The sequence below is a fragment of the Helicoverpa zea genome, chromosome 4, assembly GCF_022581195.2.
Source record: "Helicoverpa zea isolate HzStark_Cry1AcR chromosome 4, ilHelZeax1.1, whole genome shotgun sequence".
Lineage (NCBI taxonomy): Eukaryota > Metazoa > Arthropoda > Insecta > Lepidoptera > Noctuidae > Helicoverpa > Helicoverpa zea.
The window spans coordinates 5,825,237-5,844,976 of NC_061455.1; the positions used below are offsets into that span (position 1 = coordinate 5,825,237).

At 35.5% G+C, this 19,740-nt stretch overlaps 1 protein-coding gene across 11 annotated transcripts in view; it reads right to left on the reverse strand.

The window, feature by feature from the left end:
- Positions 1-19,740, reverse strand: part of LOC124629656 (dachshund homolog 2) — a 133,074-nt gene that overhangs the window by 68,032 nt on the left and 45,302 nt on the right. For 4 of the 11 annotated variants that reach the window (XM_047163162.1, XM_047163165.1, XM_047163159.1 and 1 more), the window contains 2 exons: positions 13,506-13,517; positions 8,721-8,860 (listed from right to left, as the gene is read on the reverse strand). In XM_047163162.1, coding sequence (XP_047019118.1) covers positions 8,721-8,860; positions 13,506-13,517 — 152 coding nt within the window. The remainder of the gene's footprint in view (positions 1-8,720; positions 8,861-13,505; positions 13,518-19,740) is intronic. The other 7 variants (XM_047163167.1, XM_047163161.1, XM_047163169.1 and 4 more) reach the window with 3 other exon arrangements.

A 19,740-nucleotide genomic window follows, 5' to 3' on the forward strand; every position in this document is an offset into this window, starting at 1 on the left:
TTAAATTCCAGTTCCGATGTCTTACTTCCATACATTCATTGACATTTGCAACGAGTATCTAATGAAAGAACTTTTACGATCGTTACACAAAGCGATTGATGCGTCTGGCCGAACACTGCTATACACGAGCCTGATTCGATGCGTTACAAGTTGTTTATCAGTAGAAGTACAATCGTCTACACAAGTCACGCGCCGAGTACAATCAATAACAGTAATACACCATCGCCGACAAAATGCGAACGGTCAATATCGTGAGTCAACAAGACTGACCGATAGACTGAGTTGCCAGGTGCGGCCGTAGAAATATTGCGACTTATTTATTGCAAGATATTAATTTATTGTAAAAGCTGGTCACTATTTTTCTAATACGCTAAATAATACTCTACTTAGACTAGACATTTTTGTAGCAACATAAATATTATACAGCAAATTGATGCCCATTCCTTTACTATTCTTCATAAATCATACTTTATAACCGCATTAAAATGTGTAATTTAATACACACTATATTACGCACATATTCCGGTAATAATTCTGAAGTATTAAGTTATTTCATTTAAGCTTATAATGAGGCTAACTCCCCTACATTGGCAACACCGACCGACTTATGTCTTGCCATAAACTCTTTCATTTGGCTCGGACGAGCCTTATGAACAATAAAACGTTGAGGGCTGGAGATTTGGACTGTAATAAAATATTTGCCCTAGCACACGCTAATCCGCGTCCCTTACTTACGGACGCAATTTGAGAAGTTATAGTCCGTCTGCAAAGACGTTCATCCTTCAGCAATATTACACGTTGTTACGTATAAGTACTGTTTGTGATTTAGCTGTGTTTGATGTTCGTTCAATGCTTTGGGGTACAATTCATGTCATAGTGTACTTAATAAAATATCATATCGTGTTGGAATTATTGAGATAACAAAACATCTATATCACTAGGACTTTTCTTACAAATTGGTTTAACCTTTCCATGGTATCGGTTTAATAGCAATAAATAAATAAATATCTTCTGAAGTCACGAATACTCGGTATACCTACTAACATTTGCATTTGTTGTAACTTTCATAGATGATAAGCAATTTTAATTGAATAATAAAATAACGCTGCAATATAAATACAGTGCGTTGCTTCAACCCCGAAGCGTTCGAATATAAATAGCAATAAAAAGAAAATTCGGCGGTTCACACCATACGAGAACATTAATCAAGTTCCCGGGAAACCGGGGAAATCTTTACACATTACCAGCCAATAGGATGGGAGTTTAGCGGCGATTCCGGACTATTTCAACGATCCAAATAAAAGTTCCTCCCCCGATGCGAAAGAGGGTCAGGCTTAATTACTCGTAAATTGACCGGGACACAGTTTTATTCCGGATAAATGCACACGAGGATAACGATGTGTCATACGTGTTATTATGTTTCGGTTACGAATCGGATATTAACTGTAATAAATATACCAGAAAACACATTATATTTTATCACAAATTTCCGTACACCAACTTTGAAAAATATTACAATGTTACACTTAAGGAAGTGGACGAGAAAAACTAATCATATTCTACATGTTCCATTTGTATTTTTTTATAAAGAAACCACTATTAATCTATGGCTGCAGTAAGCCAGCCTAATGGACACAACATCCTGAATATAATGCCTATTTAACTAGAATAATCTAAGCACCTGAGCTCAAGCATCTACTTAATGTCTTCAGTGGAATTAAATGTTTATTAAACGATCCCATAATTTTCATTTGAAAATAATCATCCAGCTATAGCTGTAAAGAAACATTTACTATACAAAGTTTTAGAATCTATAGTTCGGCCATTCAGAGAATGCGTTCCTGACACGTCGCGATTGAACTGACGACGTAATAACATTCATTGATTATTGATATAATAATGTTGTTTTAATGCTCCTCAATTGTTAAAACGGTAAACAACCAGCAAAAATATTTTTATCGTAACTGCAACGCCATTGCAAAGTTACGTCGTCAGTTCAATCGCGACGTGTCAGGAACGCATTCTCTGAATGGCCGAACTATAACAGTCCCAATTCGTAATATTAATAAAATTACAAGTCCTACAAAGTATACGTGAATGCTATTTGTTAAAAACGTTACAAAAAGGATCGATTCATCCGTGAATGTTAACAAAGGATGTCTGCCATTGTTACATAATAAGTAGCAGATACTGAAACGTCCATATTTTTATTAATATCGCACAAAAGAGAGATTATCTGTCAGTGGTTTTGGTAGCAGCTGTTATTACCATGTTCGCTTTTGAAGTTATACTGCTACTCTATAATAAAATAAAATATTAACTCTAAATCAACAGTAGCGATAAGTATAATCCACATAAACAAGCTATGCTAAGCTCTAATTAACAACACAAACTATAAATAAACAACTGCGAAATCCTATAGGTAATTAAAATATTTATTGCATTAAAAATATGTACACCAAGTTGGATTACGTAAGCCGACTTACTATAGAGCTCTAAATAATTTCTACTTAATGCTATTAATAAAATACTCGATAATAATAATCGCCATTAACAGGTGCAGTCGTACACATATGCTCTAATTTGTAAAATATCAGAAATGTAGCGAGCTGTCGCCACTAAGAAAAAAATAACTGGAATAACGCGACGACTTCGAAGTTCCATTTTCAAACATGCTAATAAAAAAACATTTAATTGTCAAATTAATCTTGGTCGTGTATGACACTCGGCCTCTTCGCAGTTAATGGGTGTTATTACGTGTCGTCAATTTAATAACAAACGGACTTGAGTTACGGAAGAGAGAAACGTGTAATTTTGAATCGAGTCGATTGATCGACAATGCGCTCGAATACGAACGACGATCGTGCTCCGGGCGAAACCGTATAGACTTGTTGATAAGTGGTTATAAATCAATCGTATTAACATAATAATTATCGGTGTGATTGGTTGAGCATCGTATCGTGATCGAGGACGTTTCTACAAATATTCTAAGACTTAATCGGCATACAGATTATATAGTGCGATTTAATTTCAAACGTTAATTTAATTTAACAACGCCATTTTGAGAAGTACCTACCTATCGAGTTTGAAAATCAATCAAAATTTTCGAGTATCTATGCACCAGATAGCTTGCTTTAAAAAGTAATTGTAAGCATTAATTAAAATAAATAAATAAAAATTACTTACTTCCACAAATAACGGAATATGTATAGAATGCGGCTGGCAGACGCTTACAAAACACCGGTATTGCTAATTAAAAGAAATTCCTTCGCTATGCTTTTCCCCGGACAAAAACGCGAATCCGCCACGACGACTGCGAGGTGTGAGCAATGTCATAAGTGGCTAGTAGAACGACATTTTAATTGTAAGCGCCGCTCCACACGACACAACGTTGGGAATTAAACACTGCGTACAACGGAATAACTGAACGCATGTATGGAAATTGTCTCGCGATGTAAACACTTCTTGTGACGCACTCACAAGAAACCTCTATTACTATGATGGCGGACGAAAAAACACGAGTTACTTAATGTTATTACGGCTACACATAATATAGTAAATTACATCTGAAAGATAAGGTCTTTGGATGAGCATTCAATGGTATGTATTAGCTAGTAGTTCCTGAGGTCATTGGCCCCACTAATTTGATTATGAAATCGCATACCTAGTGTTTAATTTTTTTGCTTTAATAACGAGGTTAGGACATACGGAATGGTAAAATAGCGATTAGGATAAATCATAATGCATTAGTTTGTGGCACTATCTACATGTTAAGTAAGAAATCTGAAATGATAGGACACCTGTTATTAGTTTATCTATTGCCCTCGACGGTACGGTACGTTTGAGGGTGACATACCCAGCAATACGCCGTGAGGGATGGAATTCTACGCACGATTCCAATGTTTGGAATTCGAAATATCGGTAGCGACACACGAAGCAAAGAACCGACGTGTACCTATCTATTGTGAATATTACCTTATGCATATTTGCTTTAACCCTTTCGCATTTATTTGGAACGTTTCATCGGAGGTAGTTATTCTGGTCTTGTTTTCGCATACCTAGTTATGGTTAAGATTTTTCTATGCAAAAGTATTTGGTTTTGGTCTTATTACGGTCACAGGAGTTCAACTGTATATTACTAGTATTTACTAAGAAGCAGCAGTTTCAGATATAACTGCTACATTAAATAGATCGTCGGCTACAGAGGAATGCAACAAACGTAAATCTTTCATTAAACAATTCAGCAATAGCAACTTTCAAAATAACTGGCACGGAACATTCTGATTCTGACATATGATGTTTATTTGACAAATCGCAGGACGTTTGTGCGCGCACGCAACTTGTCAAATCGATATTTATTGCGAAATATCCCAATAATTGAAAGTCGATAATCGATTTAATCGGCAATGCTGATTGGTGGCCGTAATCAGCAACTGCCGGCGCAGACGCACGCGTCTAAGCGCAGGTGGACACAAACGACCTCACTTTTCACACTCATTACCATACAGGGTTACAACAAGTGATGGTCCCATTGAAACGGCGTAATAACGACTGCTTTAATTAAAATGTTAATTGCTTAATTTTTATTGAAATATCCTGTAAGGAAGACTAATGTAATGGGGGAATATTTATTGATGCACTTGTAGGCCACCGCATCTTTTTTTCGTATTTCATTTCTTTACGTGGTACTTATAAGTAATGCGTAAAAGCGGTTCTGAGCCGTCAATAGTTGCCGAACAGCATAATCTTCGGTATTACCAATGCGAGTAATTCCAGCCAGTTACTAAGAAAATAAGGTAAACTTCTTTCTGTTTCGCGCGAAACTCAAATAATTACCGAAGTATTTTCAATAAAGTCATTAATGTAACTTACATTACTATGTGGTAGGTAACTGTTATAGTTCGTTCAATTGTGTTCTTTTTCTTTCAATTTAAGTATCCTCGAGGCAATCTACGAGTTCGTTGTAAGAACTTACGGGCTTATTATGCAAAAGTGACTGAACTATGCAAAACTATTTTAAGTTATAGAAGTAACAAAAACTTCAGGAGTTGACACCATGATGTAGGTAACTAGTTAACAGGAATATTGCAGCGACCAGTTCTTTTTGTGGTATTTCTGTTTACAACAACTGCATAAGTGCATAAACTTCATATTCCATTACGTGTCATTCGATAGAACGAAATGTCTTTTTAAAAATGCATACATACGTTCATTTATGCAGCATACATAAATAGTTATGATAAAACGCCGATATTCAAATGTAAGTCGATCACTACTTAGTATCCGCAGTTGTCGTAAGCAGCTAACACTTCTCGAGTGGTTTCGCATCGCTTCGGCGTTTAATTATTGTTGCCACCGCGTTTATTATTACGATTTCCTTATAAGGGGCAACGGCAATTTGTTTGATTACTTCCAATTGCCAGTTGATGTTTAAACCATTAAAAATTGTAAACGCAGCCGTGGATAGCAAGAAATTGCTATGATTGCCGACTCTGCTGGTGTTTATCGAACGTTCTTGCAGCGTTCGATACGGAAATGGAAAAAATGGGCTTTCGATTCACTGATTGTGGAGAATATGCGCTTTTTGCGATCCGATAAATGTGCAATAACGTTCTGCGTAATAAAAAACGCGACTTAGATAATGATCGTCTGTTAGTGTGTGTGTTTTTACAAATGGACATTGTAACAGACTTAGAAGAAAATATAACAAGGCGATTATAAGTTGTTGTCAGTACCTGTTTAATTGAATGCATATTCCAGTATAACTCATTAATTGAAAATTATCCAGTGATTTTCAACAATTATCTTGCCAATTAACATAAGATAGTTGTAAACTGCAAAGAAAGTGTTAATACCTATTCTTTATACAGATTCTTTGTCGATATATCTATTTATCCCGTCAATCCTGTGCTGAAAGCGGATACGAGTGAAACTTAAGAATTATGAATCTTATAAGCTGAAAAGTTACTACGTCGCATAAAACTTACCTATCTGTGTATGTACACTGTACAGCTACATACATGGTATTCTATCACCATTATTGACAAATTTAAGTGCACTATGTAGGTAGTTATCTCTAAAGATCCAATAGATAAATAGAAGTGAGATGTTCTGATTACGCAAAAACTAAGTTACGTTTTCTAATGAAACTTATCATTACATACAACACAAAACACAGACAAGGAAGATGTCACACACACTTTCAGTTCTAAACATCAGGTACGACTGGCAGACTAACGACGAGCTATAATATAATGTAATTACCGACATCTTCTTCTCATCATCTATCATTACTACAATAATCATCAATAATATAATCAACATGAACACGAGTATCAATCCTACAAACAAAGGCGTGAACATACAAGAGATTCGTAAATTGACTGATCCCTCCTTCCCTTAACATAAACAGGCAAATCCTTACTTAATTTCAGTCGCAGAATTCAATCAGAATGTAAAGCTTTGTGCCCCAGCGAGTAATGTTATAATGCTTTACATTATCCCCCCGCTGTATCCGACTCGCGGCGACACCGTGCCGAACCTTTAATTATTATCAACACATCATTTTCATGGCACTTTCTAAAACATTAGGGCTGTCACTACGTCCTTCATCGTACACGTCAAATATTTCATTTATTAAACTTTTGCTTTAATCACTCTTTTGTATCTTTATATCGCAACATTAAATAACCATAAATCCTTGTTCTACGATAATTTTTATAATCCCCAGACCATGTCGGACTGATGAAGTTTTGTAATAATTTGCACGTCCAAGATCTAAATTATGACTTGTAAATATAACATTAAGGAAAGGATGAACTGCATTCTAATGACTCTTTAAAAATACATTTACGTGAGACCTTTATCAGGAATCAGAGTCGTAACGCGGAATGAACAACCGTTTAGATTTAGCACCTTAAGATAACCATCGCTGGGTAACCCTTTCAGCGAGCACGTGGGCCGACACATCCCTTTCGCGCATTTCATATTCCTATTTCCATTCCGTTCAACCTTCGCAGGAGGATTATATTCTGCCTCCGATGTTTTCGTATCCTATTATTTCACAGGGTGAAAATGGGCCACCCGCCACCTCACTCACTCACTCAAATAGTGACACCCCTCAGATACATGTGTGACGTGTACAGATTAGGTCGGCACCTGTGTGAGTGCACCTTCCCAGGACTGTTCTGTGTGAGTGTGCGTTTGTTTCATCAACTGTAAACCACTGTCAACGACTCGTCAAAATAATATTGGCTTAACGCCGGAGCCCGTACAGATATGGTACATGGAAACTTGATACACGCACGAATTTAATTAGAATGGCTTTAATATTATGGGTCATGGAAAATTATGTAACAAAATTATAATTTGTATCATACACCTGTAGGTATTACTTTTAAGTTTGTACGCGATTTTTCCTTTACGAAGATTAATTTTCTTTTTCCATCTCAGCTGAGCTGATACTTTGAAAGAATCAATTGAAAAACAAAACTGTTTATAAAAAGGGTACTTAGAATACATGATTTATTTGTTTGTACTTGTATTGCAATCCTTTCACTTATATCACATTATTTTTTACATGAACTCATTTCACACAAATAATAATCGAAATATCAAAATCAGTTACGATCCTCATGCACACCTCTATAGGTAGATACAGTAACAGACACAAGAACCGTGCGCTTCGCATCTCAAATCAAACCCCTCGCGAGACCATCCATCTTCCCACTAATTGTAAAATAATTAAAACTAACTAAGCATAGATGGGATACGAAACATAATAACGAGAAATGATACGAATGCACGAAGAACGAGGGTCGCGTGTTCAACAAAAAATGTGACTTGTTTATGGAATGGAAACGCAATAAGCGCAAAACAAAGCAATGCTTATTTCAGCCATGAGAGCGTTTCGAATTGCAAATTTCGGGAAAAAAGCGAACAAACTACACTCAAAGTCAAATGCGGCAGTGCGCGATAAGCAAGTGCCGCTTATGCAAGATCACGAATGTAATTGCTCCCTTGTCTGGCACGACACTTCACGCCGGAGCGAGACGAACTGCGCCTAATGCCCACGAGCAATAGAGATGGCGAGTGCCAGTATCAACAAAGCCGTAAGCGACAAAAATGATTGATTGCTAGCCGTCTTGCGCTGAGCTCTATTTAATCACTTTATTCCCTTTTCTCCGTTTGTGTTGGGATAATTTTGTATTTGTGTAATTTGTATACGAAATGAGCAGGCATACCTCCCGAGAAGACGGGGATTCATATCCGGCGCCTATCCGGAGCTTACACAAACCCGATTTTGATGTTATCACATGTCATGGTACCGTTTGTTTTGATTTATATTACAAAGCCAGATTAAGTTGAGATTAATCTTTGGGTTAATAACTTTGTGTTTAATTCGCATTTTACGTCATCATTGGGAAACAGAAACACATTTGCTATGGTGGAAAATTTGATACTGTTGTTTTCACTGTGTATTTTAATTCTAGTGACATCATATCTTACACTGTTCAGGGGCGACCCTCATGGAAATCTAGTCTGTTATTATCGTGCCTGCTTTGTGTTGCAGTCTCACTTTAATTATATAGCCATTTATTGCTCTGGTACACTTGTTGGCCCATACATACTCATGACAGAATTATTGCAAGTTCCTGATAAAATTCCACTAAAGATCTATCTTTTAGACCTAACTACTTCATTAAATTAGTGAAACTTACCACTCATATGTCCGTTTTCATAAGGCGAGTACTCCCCGTTCTCAAGGCGGTGCTTCTTGAAGGGGTGTCCAGGGAACTGCGTGGCTGCGAGAGACAGGCCCACTCCGGACGCGCGCTTCGGTGGTCGGCCCGGTCTGGAGCTGCGGACATAGTAGCACGTTACTGCCGTTTAAGATGCTACACTTAACCTATGGAGGATGGACCTAGTGCTAAGAAAACTAGAATTGTAAGTGTAAATAAATACTCAATGCTAATAGAATTGTATGTACAAATGTTCAAAAGATCTTAAAGGTTTTCGTTAAGTCTATCTGTTTCTTCAGCGTAAGTTAAGGTGGGAATGTAGATTCATCACTGATCTACGCACGTATACTGCGTATGCTACACTTAACCTATGGAGGACGTACCTAGTGATAAAAGCTACTAGAATTGTATGTGCAAATACTCAAAAATTCTTAAAGGTTGTTCGTAAAGTCTACCTGTCTCTTCATCGTTCAAATGAAATCCTGATAGACGAGTATGTATGTATTTGGAAATTACATGTGAGTATTACAGCTTGATTGGATTAAGAAACATGTTTTTATGTTATCCAAGCAATACAAGTTAGCTTAAGTTAAGATTACGTAGGGTTATATGCAAACTTCTTATGATTAACATAACTGCATGCAACTGCTTTCCATTTACTATGACAGTAAATTTTCTATCTAAAATAATCATATTGATATAATTTGGTTGTCAATATTGACATGGTAAATGCTGATAACATGCACATTGACTTTCAGAACGTGTCGACAATAAAAACTATTTAATCATATACATTTGAAGACGAGTTAATAATTATTGGTGTAAGTATAGCGCTAAGCAAAGTTAATAACACTTAATTGTATAATACTTGAGTAATTACAGTTTTGATTTACTATATAAAGTAGTAAATTAGGTTTGTCAAGTGCATCAACACAAATCACTCAATTTATTAGCGCAATAAAGACACAGACGTGTGAAAAAATTATAAAGCTAATTGATAAAACCGATTCAATGAAAAAGCGAGCATAAAAATCTAGTAAAAAATCGATCAATCCGCTTTTACACATAATTCATTCATTACCATTCAGTACCTGAGTACTATGAGGCAAATTCTCATAACAGCAACAAAAGAACAATAACTGAAATAGTCATTCATTAAATTCAATTAAAAGTGAGCAACGGGAGCTTCTCATGCGGTATCTTTGCACTTATCAGATAAATCAAGTTCAGTAAGGGTGGCTGCAGATTTATTTTTATTTATTTCACTCCCCTAAGATTTAATACCGCAACACGTCGTGGCCACAGTTTCCACAATTTCACGCTTATTGTTTTCCCATCCGTGATTTATGTTCACGTAATAGACAACAGTATTTCTTGGACGCAATAAAGTTTGTCACCTAAATCTTTGCCCTTAAGCCTATTGCGTACTTGCGGACCTAAAACTTTGTTTACCTTTATTGCTAGAGTTAGGTACTATTAGTTAGCGAGACAATGAAATGGCACTAGTGAGTCATTCGGAAAGTCTGTTATTGATAGCGCTAAAATATCGCCTAACTTATGTCTACGGCCTTCAAAATCGAAATGACTTTATCAAGGAATTGGAACAAACGACTTTGTGATCATATTCATAAGTTTTACTTTGTTAGTTTGGCTTTGGTATTTACTACATTGAACAATACAATTGATAGCAATTATAATTGACGTTAGAGCTTTTTTTGCTTGTTTCAAAATAATGCACTCCACTTAAGAGTGCAATGGATACAAAAAAGTAAAACTATTTAAAAACTAATTTCGAAAATAGAACTCGGCCAAGTATCATCATCAGACAAACAACTCACTACTAAATAAATGTAAAGTGAGTAAAAATATCGCATTGCGTGACCTGTGCTCAAGTACAAGAAGCTAGGATTTTGTTGTCTCTGTAGCTTTTTGTTGTTGGAGTCATAAATTAACACATATTAAGTGGAGAAAGACTAATAAAAGGCAACTACGAGGTTTTCCACAGAGGAAATGCAATCAGAACCAAACGGATACCATAAGTTTGTTACTGTACCTAAAACAAATAGACCCGTCATACAACAATTTTAATTGCTATGCTGCACCATTAGAAATAAATATATGGACAGCAGCAGCTAGTTGCAAGTCCGAACTAATTGGCGGCGCGAAGTAAGATCAATTACAGTGGTAGCTAATCCGCACTATATGACGACTAGGTACCACATCAGAGGCGTCGGCCAACTTCGGCAATTATCGGGGGAGCGATGCTGTTATCATAGTATCGGCTTACGCAGAAACTGAGTCTCGCCTATTTATTTTTATGTCAGCAACCGTCATTATGAGACACTCCATTAGCTTGGATTGCGGTGAGACTCGTTTTCGGTTACGCTTTAGGGTGCGATTGTATGGTGTGACAGTTTTTTTTCTTCTTCGTTGCCGTCAGATAAAGGGTTTGTTATTTTGATGACCAATTCTATTTACAAAGTAACGGACCACAGCAGCTAATACCAGAAAAAACGTTAATAACAGATTCGAGTTTTCTGTCATCTCCGAAACATTTGACTATCGTCGACGAACAATTATAAAGTATAAATAGTTGGAATGAACTTCAAAAGGCCGCACATAAAAATTGATTTTATTTTGGGTGCAGGCGAGTACAGTCGGGAGCAAAAAAAGCTGAACACAATCGCGGCCGCGACGAAATCGAATATTGAAAGTGTCGAGGGACAGAGATAAGGAGAGCACGTGCCGCTCCCTTGCCGCCACTTAGGCCATACCCGTAATCTGAATACCGCAAAGCTCACTGCGATAAACTGCCATTAAAAAGCGTTCGATTTATTACCGAACGATTTCCGAACGATTTATACGGGTGTGCGAAGTCGAGAGAGTATCATAAACCAGAGGGTCCTAGAGGGTAGAAACTTACTCAATACTTTGTATCTACGAAAAGTAATGGACTAATGTGATAAACTCGAGTATAATAGCGATACTAGACACACGACAGGCCTATAGTTTTTGAAAGCGCAACCGTCTATATACACGAAGCAGATAAGTAACTGAAAATGGAAATTTTATAATTAACTTGCTTATTTCTTTTCTAAACTAAAAATGCTCTTTAAAATATGGGATTCTGTAAGAAAAGTACCTTTTTTAATTCCATTTAACTTAAAAGAAACGGCAATGTCTCTATTGCATCCATATATCAATAGCAACGGATATATAGACAGCTTTATTATAATACTACATTCATCGTAAGATTTATAAAATCAAACACGATTCCATTCTGTACATCATACTCTTTCCTCCGACCAACCCTAGTGAAACTAACACCACGTATAGTTTTGCTTTTTGTATATTTGCTTGGCAATATTCATCACTCACCGCCCGTGTCACTGATCAAATAGCACCCACAAAGGAGTCCCCAGATATTTCTGACAGATATACCCTTGATAGATAGTTTCACAAACATAACTACACAAATCCTGACGGATACTGTGATGAAATTGAAAATCTGTGGTACATACAAAGATAAAGTTGCTAGCGAACGTGACTTGAAATAAAACGATACATCGTCTAAACTAATCGGGAGTAACTCCAATCTTCCCGACTTCATAAAAAACTAGGATCTTAAACACATGAAGCTACTAAGTATACAAACAGTATGATCGCCATCGGCTCACTATGAATAGACGGTGCTTTTTGTTATTATATTTGTTTGTATTACTATTCTCAACTCTTAGTGGACGTGTTCACACTCACTGTTAATTACTGACACTAAATCATAACATTCACGTGGCGTAAACATCCTTCCTACTACAAGGTAGTTTTAAAAAAAATGTAAAGACCAAAAACAGCTCGCTGACAGCTTATTGTAAGCTAATAGTCATAATCTGTGTATTTTATGTTTTTGTTACCGGAGCGTCCGATTATTTACACGTTACAGCACTACGACCCGTATGGGAATGTTTACACATTAAATTAAAAACTCTTTTTAAGTTTTGTTGGTCCAAATTTATCCTTTCCCCGAAGGGCATGTCATCAGGAGAGATTGTATCTTATTACTATTAAGTTAAAGCTTATTTTCATACGATACCTTTGTTGATACTTAACGCTTCTCATTTAATGTCACTGTTGTTTTATTTGCTTCGAATTTGTCGTTTTAGTGCTATTGGATTAGTAGCCTTTTAATAAGATTTTAAGGTAGCTTTATTTACACATAAATTATTTTAACTTAGTAAACTTATCACTTTAAAGATTTCAGTCTGTAGAATGAATACTTATCTGGGATATCCAGAAAAATACGTATGCGTAAAGATACGTGTATACGTATATACCTGGTATGCAGGGATTAATCTAAGTAATTTGAAAAAAATCGTCTTTGCCCTCATAATCTTTATAATTGAAAAATATACAATTGCCTATTTGATTTATGCTTCTGTGCATCTATATCGAAGATTCCTAAACAAAAATTACTCTACATCCAGTTTGATGCATTATTTCCTTTTCAAGTTAGTATCTCGGAAACATCATATCTGGGTATTACACCAAACAATGAGGCTCTGTCTTAAAAATGGCCCAAGAATCGGTAGACAACGTAAAACAAACGCACGTTATCTTATCTAGTGTAAACTCAAACGCAGTAGCAGTTTGTCTTGGGTTCAGTGCAAACATGATAAATGATTTCGGTTCAAAAATCGTTGCTCTATTTTTTCCTAAACGAGTTCCGGTCGAGATGTAATCTCTCCTTGAATAGAAACACCTATTCACCTTGAGAAGTACCTGAGGAAGAAGAGAGGTCCGAATTATTGATACGTCTCATAACTCATTTATTTCCACTACACTATAAGTTACAATTACAGATTCTAATAAACATAACGGGAACTATAAATTTGTCAATTTTGTCCAAATGACGAAACTTTCATCATTAAAAACAATGTTTTAATAAAACAAAAAGAAAAAATGTAATTGAAGCCAAAAATTAGAGGGCACTAAGACAGTAACAATAAAAAGTGAAAGCAAAGCCGCGTTTAATTGTGTCGTAAAAATAAAAATTAAATAAAAAATGCTTTGGGGTGGAAAAGTTTAGCGACCGTAATTCTGTAGTACAATTATATCATGTTCTGTTGCAGCAAGATGCTCTCCTAATGTTACCTGTCCCAAGGGCGAGGGATGCTTTTTAATTTATCAAAACTTAGTTTCTTATTTCGTGGAAGTAACATAATACATTCTAGAAACAACATCTAGAATTTTAACATCAGCGCACTGAACCGGAAAGACGTGTTAATTTGTATTTAAACATTACAAAGCGTTTTAAAACCAAATCATACATTAGATTTCGCTCTAAGTAATGTGAGCAATTAGATATGCAAGAACAAAAACAAACTCAGAAATTATAATTATGATATAAATCTTGTAGCTAAATGCATACGGCCGTCAAGAGCAACTCTGTATATATTTGCATCGGAAATAAAAATTATTGCAACTTTTTAACAACAATTTATTGAAGCATTCTTTGGATTCAGTTAAATAAATTCAAATCATCGGAAGAGGGGATTAACCTCCATGACTCTATAGAGTAACAGCTCGGTTTAATAACACTGTTCTATCTGACAGTACAATCATAAGTTAATGTAGCAAGTCACCGCAACAGTCAGGTAGCTGCTACGTTTCAATTTCTTCGAGGCATTTTATTTACAAAACTAATTACGTTTGTCTGATAGGGTATTAAACAGCTCCCGGTGCTTCACTTGATTCGTTGACAGTTAATAAAGACATTCCAAACGTAGTTTAGATCTTAGTCTATTCCGTCTGCGATGTGATCGCTCCCTGATGAAGTTATTATCGCCTCTATTATTTGTTTCTTTTTTCCACATTCGACTGTACCATTCTGTTAATCATCGTCTATATAAAATGTCTTATTAGCGATAGAATTAGATACATAAAAATATTAACTGGGTCGGACACGTTTTTTTATTGTTACTTTTTTTAATTTTATTACTGTTGGCACGAACATCATTGTCGGCACGCCACGTGGTCCGGATAATTGAAATGTCCAAACACTAAATTTATAGTTTGTACAACGTCACTATTTCTTTTTTATTACTCCTATCGATGTTGCTCCCATTGATCTAACATTATTATATTGGACACGTCTACCGCCGGATCTGTTGCCTTGTGACCAGAACATGTGTAGTTTTAATTACTAACTAATAAATTCATAACATGTCTATGTATTTTTATTAAAATGTCATTTAGAATTTACAATATACATTCATATTAAACATAAGACTCGTTTTAGTACAAGAAAATGAAGGTTGAGGGCAAACTCAATAGAAATAATATTAATCCAAATTCAGAAACAAATGTTCTAGCAAGAGAACATTAAAATCTTAAATATTAATTGTAATAAGAGCGGCGTAGTCCCCAACATCCCTTTCTGCGAATGCTGGGGCAACATAATCAGCCCCCAAGGGACAACCTCTTGTAATTAGCGGCTGTTCATTTCTTAATTTCAATATTTAATTACAAAGGAAACTCGATGACTGCTTCGTATAGAAAGAGACGTCATCTTCAGAAAGTCTTTCGAATCGGTTTTGTTTCTAATTCGCTTTTCAGTATCGTTTGATATGGCTTCTTTATTGTTTCTTTGGCTGCTGTATCAAAGGATGCTCGAGTTTAATCACTTATCTGGACAGATCGTACTTCTTTGTGAAGTACTTTTTATTATTGATTTTATTGAAGCTTGATGAAAGTGGAGTTATTTCTCCTATAATGTTTAATGTTACTTAGGACATATAATAGACGAGACAGAATTAATATAACTTTATCTCGAACACTGAAAAGCCATCATACAATTTCCCTTTTGTCAAGCCCTATTGTAAGAGGTAATGGCTCCCGACATATTGTCGTTTTATTTCATTTCCCAAGTCGCTATGAAATTCCCTTTTACTATTACCTGTCTAAGGATTTCGCAACTTAAAGACTGTCTGGATGAATTTTGAATGATTTTAGATTTAATATACGAAGCTTTAAGGGTTTCAATCAACATCGTAGTACGTCTATTCTTAAAAGCATTGCTGTTCTTTTGTATGTTTTATATGTAAGGTATGCCTAAATTTTTGTGGAAACAATTTTTGCCAGGGTGTAAAAATTGTGAATGTTTTTTCCCTTTGTGGTATTTTTCATTGGGCACTTTTCAATTGATTCGGCATCAGTCGAGATGCGTGCGTTTGGCACGTTTTGTTATGAATCGTTGACGGCTGTTGGTTTGGACGTGTCCATTCACGCTCGCCCTGTATTGGTGGATTGTTTTGTTGCGTAAAATTATACAATTTCTGGCCGGGTGACCACGCGCGGCCCGCCAACACCACTGTCACGCCCTCCGCCATACGATTGAAAATGAAAAATCTATTATTATGAGTTTTAACAAAAGGTCGTTCGAACTTTTGAAACTGTTCAAATGAAAACCTCTTCCGTTGATCAAAATAACTGTGAGAACTTCTAAGATATATTTTTTGAGGTACCGTTTTGGTAACACGCTTTTAAATAGTCTTTGACTAATTGATTTACGTATTTTTTGCTGTTGGCGCCAGAAGTTGTTAATTTGGCAAAATGTTTTCTCAAATTAAACTTTTGGGTCTAAATCGAATTGCCTATTTTGTTATATTTTTTTGATATTTAATAGTTTTCTATTTATATTAACACGCTTCATCAAGAATAATCGAAAAGTTTTGCTACCGTTCCCGGCGTTTGTAGTAATTTTTTTTTCTTCCCAAAACGACCTTTTGTTGTTTTAGAAAAAAAAAAAAAAACGTTGCGAGCTACCTGGCCATCAACAGGCACAGTTAGTCGGTTCCTAAATTAATTTCCTCTAATTCTGGCGACTGATACTGTCGAGTCATAGAGGTCGCATGCATGCCATCAGCGGCTTTTAGCTCCACAAAGAAGTTCGTTTCAAAAAACTACTAGAGCTTGTTTTTCATCGGCCACCATTAGAGAGACACTTGAAAGATAGACGCAGTCGTATTTAAAACACTTTCGGAAATAAATAAATATACGCCACTGCAACTAGTGTTGAAGTTGTTTTAAACACAAGAACATGGATATTGTTTAATTTATCATTTTTATTTCTTTGTTATGAATTCAACAAATAATGTTTTTAACATTGTTTACATGTAACAGTGTAGCGTTTCTCTCTTTATTCTACACTTTATCGTCCACTGTTCTGTTTTAACTTCTTATTTTCAATGAAAAATTAAAATAATCAAAACATACAAGCTTAGAGATTTGAAACAGAATAGAGTCCCGGACGTGTGATCGTTCAGTGTCGAACAAAAATAAACGTTATAATTTGTTAAACAGGTTATTAGAAAAACATCGGCGCTGTCGACAGGGAGTTTGGAAATAAACTATTAAAAAACGGTCAAGTGGGAGTCGGCTCTCCTGTAAATAGTGTTCAGTACATGACTCATTGTTTTTGTACGTGAAACTTTTTATTGTTACGGAATGTACGGATTTATCAGAAGCGCACACTGCGCCACTTACATACGAAACAGATGTAAACTTCATAACTAACTGTCTAATTGGTAAATGTAGCAGAACACAACGGTAGCTCAGATTATTTAGTATCCACCGAGCACTTTGATATCATTCCTCACACTCCGCACAAAGGAAATAGACAAATATTCAAAGATAAAAGTTTTACGAATTTCAAAACAAAAGTGAGATTTTAAAGATAAACAGAAGTTAATCATAAATCATGAACGTAATAGTTACATTCTGACGCAGCGTAAGTACATCTGAAAAATCTTTTGTTTGATCAGACTCAAACATCTGGATGTTGAACAGAAGTTCATAATAAAATATGATGAAAAAATATGTTAAGTCCTTTTGTATCGACCGCTTCTGTCTATTTTTGTTCGACTAGGAATCTTGATACTTTACAATATTTTTTACTGGAGTCAACTGTAGTACAAGTTGTAATTACAATTTTGTAAAATAATAATTAAAAGGGTTGAAGGGAATTTACAAAGTAGTTGCTTTATAAGAGCAATTATTTCTGTTTACGAGACAGTGCATAATAAATGAGAAGCTATAGATGTTTAATCTTTATCGTTTGATCATCGCCAATCAATGGATAAAATATAAAATTGCAACTTCCACCCTTCGGCACTGTAGTAAAACGCTAATTGCATTTGTTATATTCAGTATAAAGAAATACAATTAGTGTCTGTGAATAATGGCGGCGTCACGACTCCAGTCAACATTTCACTAAATGCCAAACGTCTACACCACATTGATATCTGATACCGGTTCAAGTTATTAGACTTGTGTGTCTTTTTTTCAACATTTTTACCATTGAGTGGTTAATATATCACATTATATCTGACACACAGAGCTTGATATGGAGACACCTTGTATTCTACGTTTAGAAACTGATGTATTACGGATATTGTATTCATTGATATTTTACATTTATTGCAAACATTATTAATGATATTTTGAATGTTACACTTGGTCGGAGGAAGCTTTATCTTCATAGTACATCACTGACGGTATACTCGACTGATCTTTAATTTATTTTCTGCTCGGCAATTCATCTAGCGTGCCCTTTAATGTGCTCTAAGCATGGAGTTTTATTGAATTAATGTAGAATGTAACCCATCCGTATCCACGAATATTAGCATTATTTAACTACGGACGTAGACAAGACGAAACCCAATTATAATGGAACTCACAAGCTATAACCATAGACCATTATGCCAATTAACTCCTGTAATGTATGTATTACTTGGGCCCAGCATTGTGTTCCGTTCCAAATTCACTTGTACTTATTGACAATTTATTTTTATGACGTTGTTAAGTTTTTATTGCTTGTCGATTGTAAGAATGTCAGCTTATTTACATTGAATGTCACGTGAGCTGTACTTTTGTAAGTAAAAAACTGGTCTCAAAAACCTCAGTTTATCTAATTGACAGTTACCATACAAAATATAGTTCAGAAAATGATCTAATTCATTATATGTAGGTATAAATCCTTTATAAAAGTTTCCTCAACTTTCGAACTTAATTCAACAAAATCCGAACAATCAAATATCAAGACTGTTTGGTTAATCATCGAATTGCAGCCGAAACGTACAGCAGTGGTTCATAGTAACTCGGTGAGATTTGTTTTGATAATACATCATAAAACTATTAAATATTGGATCGCTGAGTGAGACTACCCGCTACTGTTTCCACGTTATTCTCCAAGTGATAAACGGGAGCGACTACACATGTTTTGTATAAAAATGTTTGACATAGAGGGAATAATAACCAAAGGAATGTAGCACGTTACTAAATAACTTTCAATTTGTTTATACTACGGAGGGATAAGAATAGGAAAGAGGTGTTTCGAAAGTGTTTGTTGCTCGTCAAAGTGTATGACTTGGACCATAGAGAACACTGATCATGGCGTAATCGGTTTGTTATTTCAGCGTTTAGACGATGTTTAAACCTTGTTTTGTTTTGTCAGAAGCATGTGGGAATCATTGTATTGTGTTCTACATCCGGGTTATGATTGGTTCGTTTCATTTTTACTTTTAGATTGATTGGTCATTTCATATCTTCTGTTTTTTATCAATTTCACAGGTATGGCTGGAGGAAGTTTCTTTAAAATTGTATAAATCATTGTTATGAATATTTTTAGAGATTGAAACAGACTCAAAAATAAAACACATTAGTTTTTGGAGAATTGTGCCCAATAAAAGAAATTAGATATTGAAACCGGATACCGGAGTATGCCTGATAGGGACAGATCGTGCATGTATGGGACTCCTCCGGGAGTCGTAAATGTGACAGTTACATTTGTCAGTCAATTGGACAATATTGCAGCAAACTTTTTATTGCACATAGGTCACTGCAGATCTGTACCTATTTCATATTTCGTTTTATTAATATCATTAGGTACATGATTTAATTATTTGAACTCCTAAACTTCTTATACAAAATGAAAGAAACGACA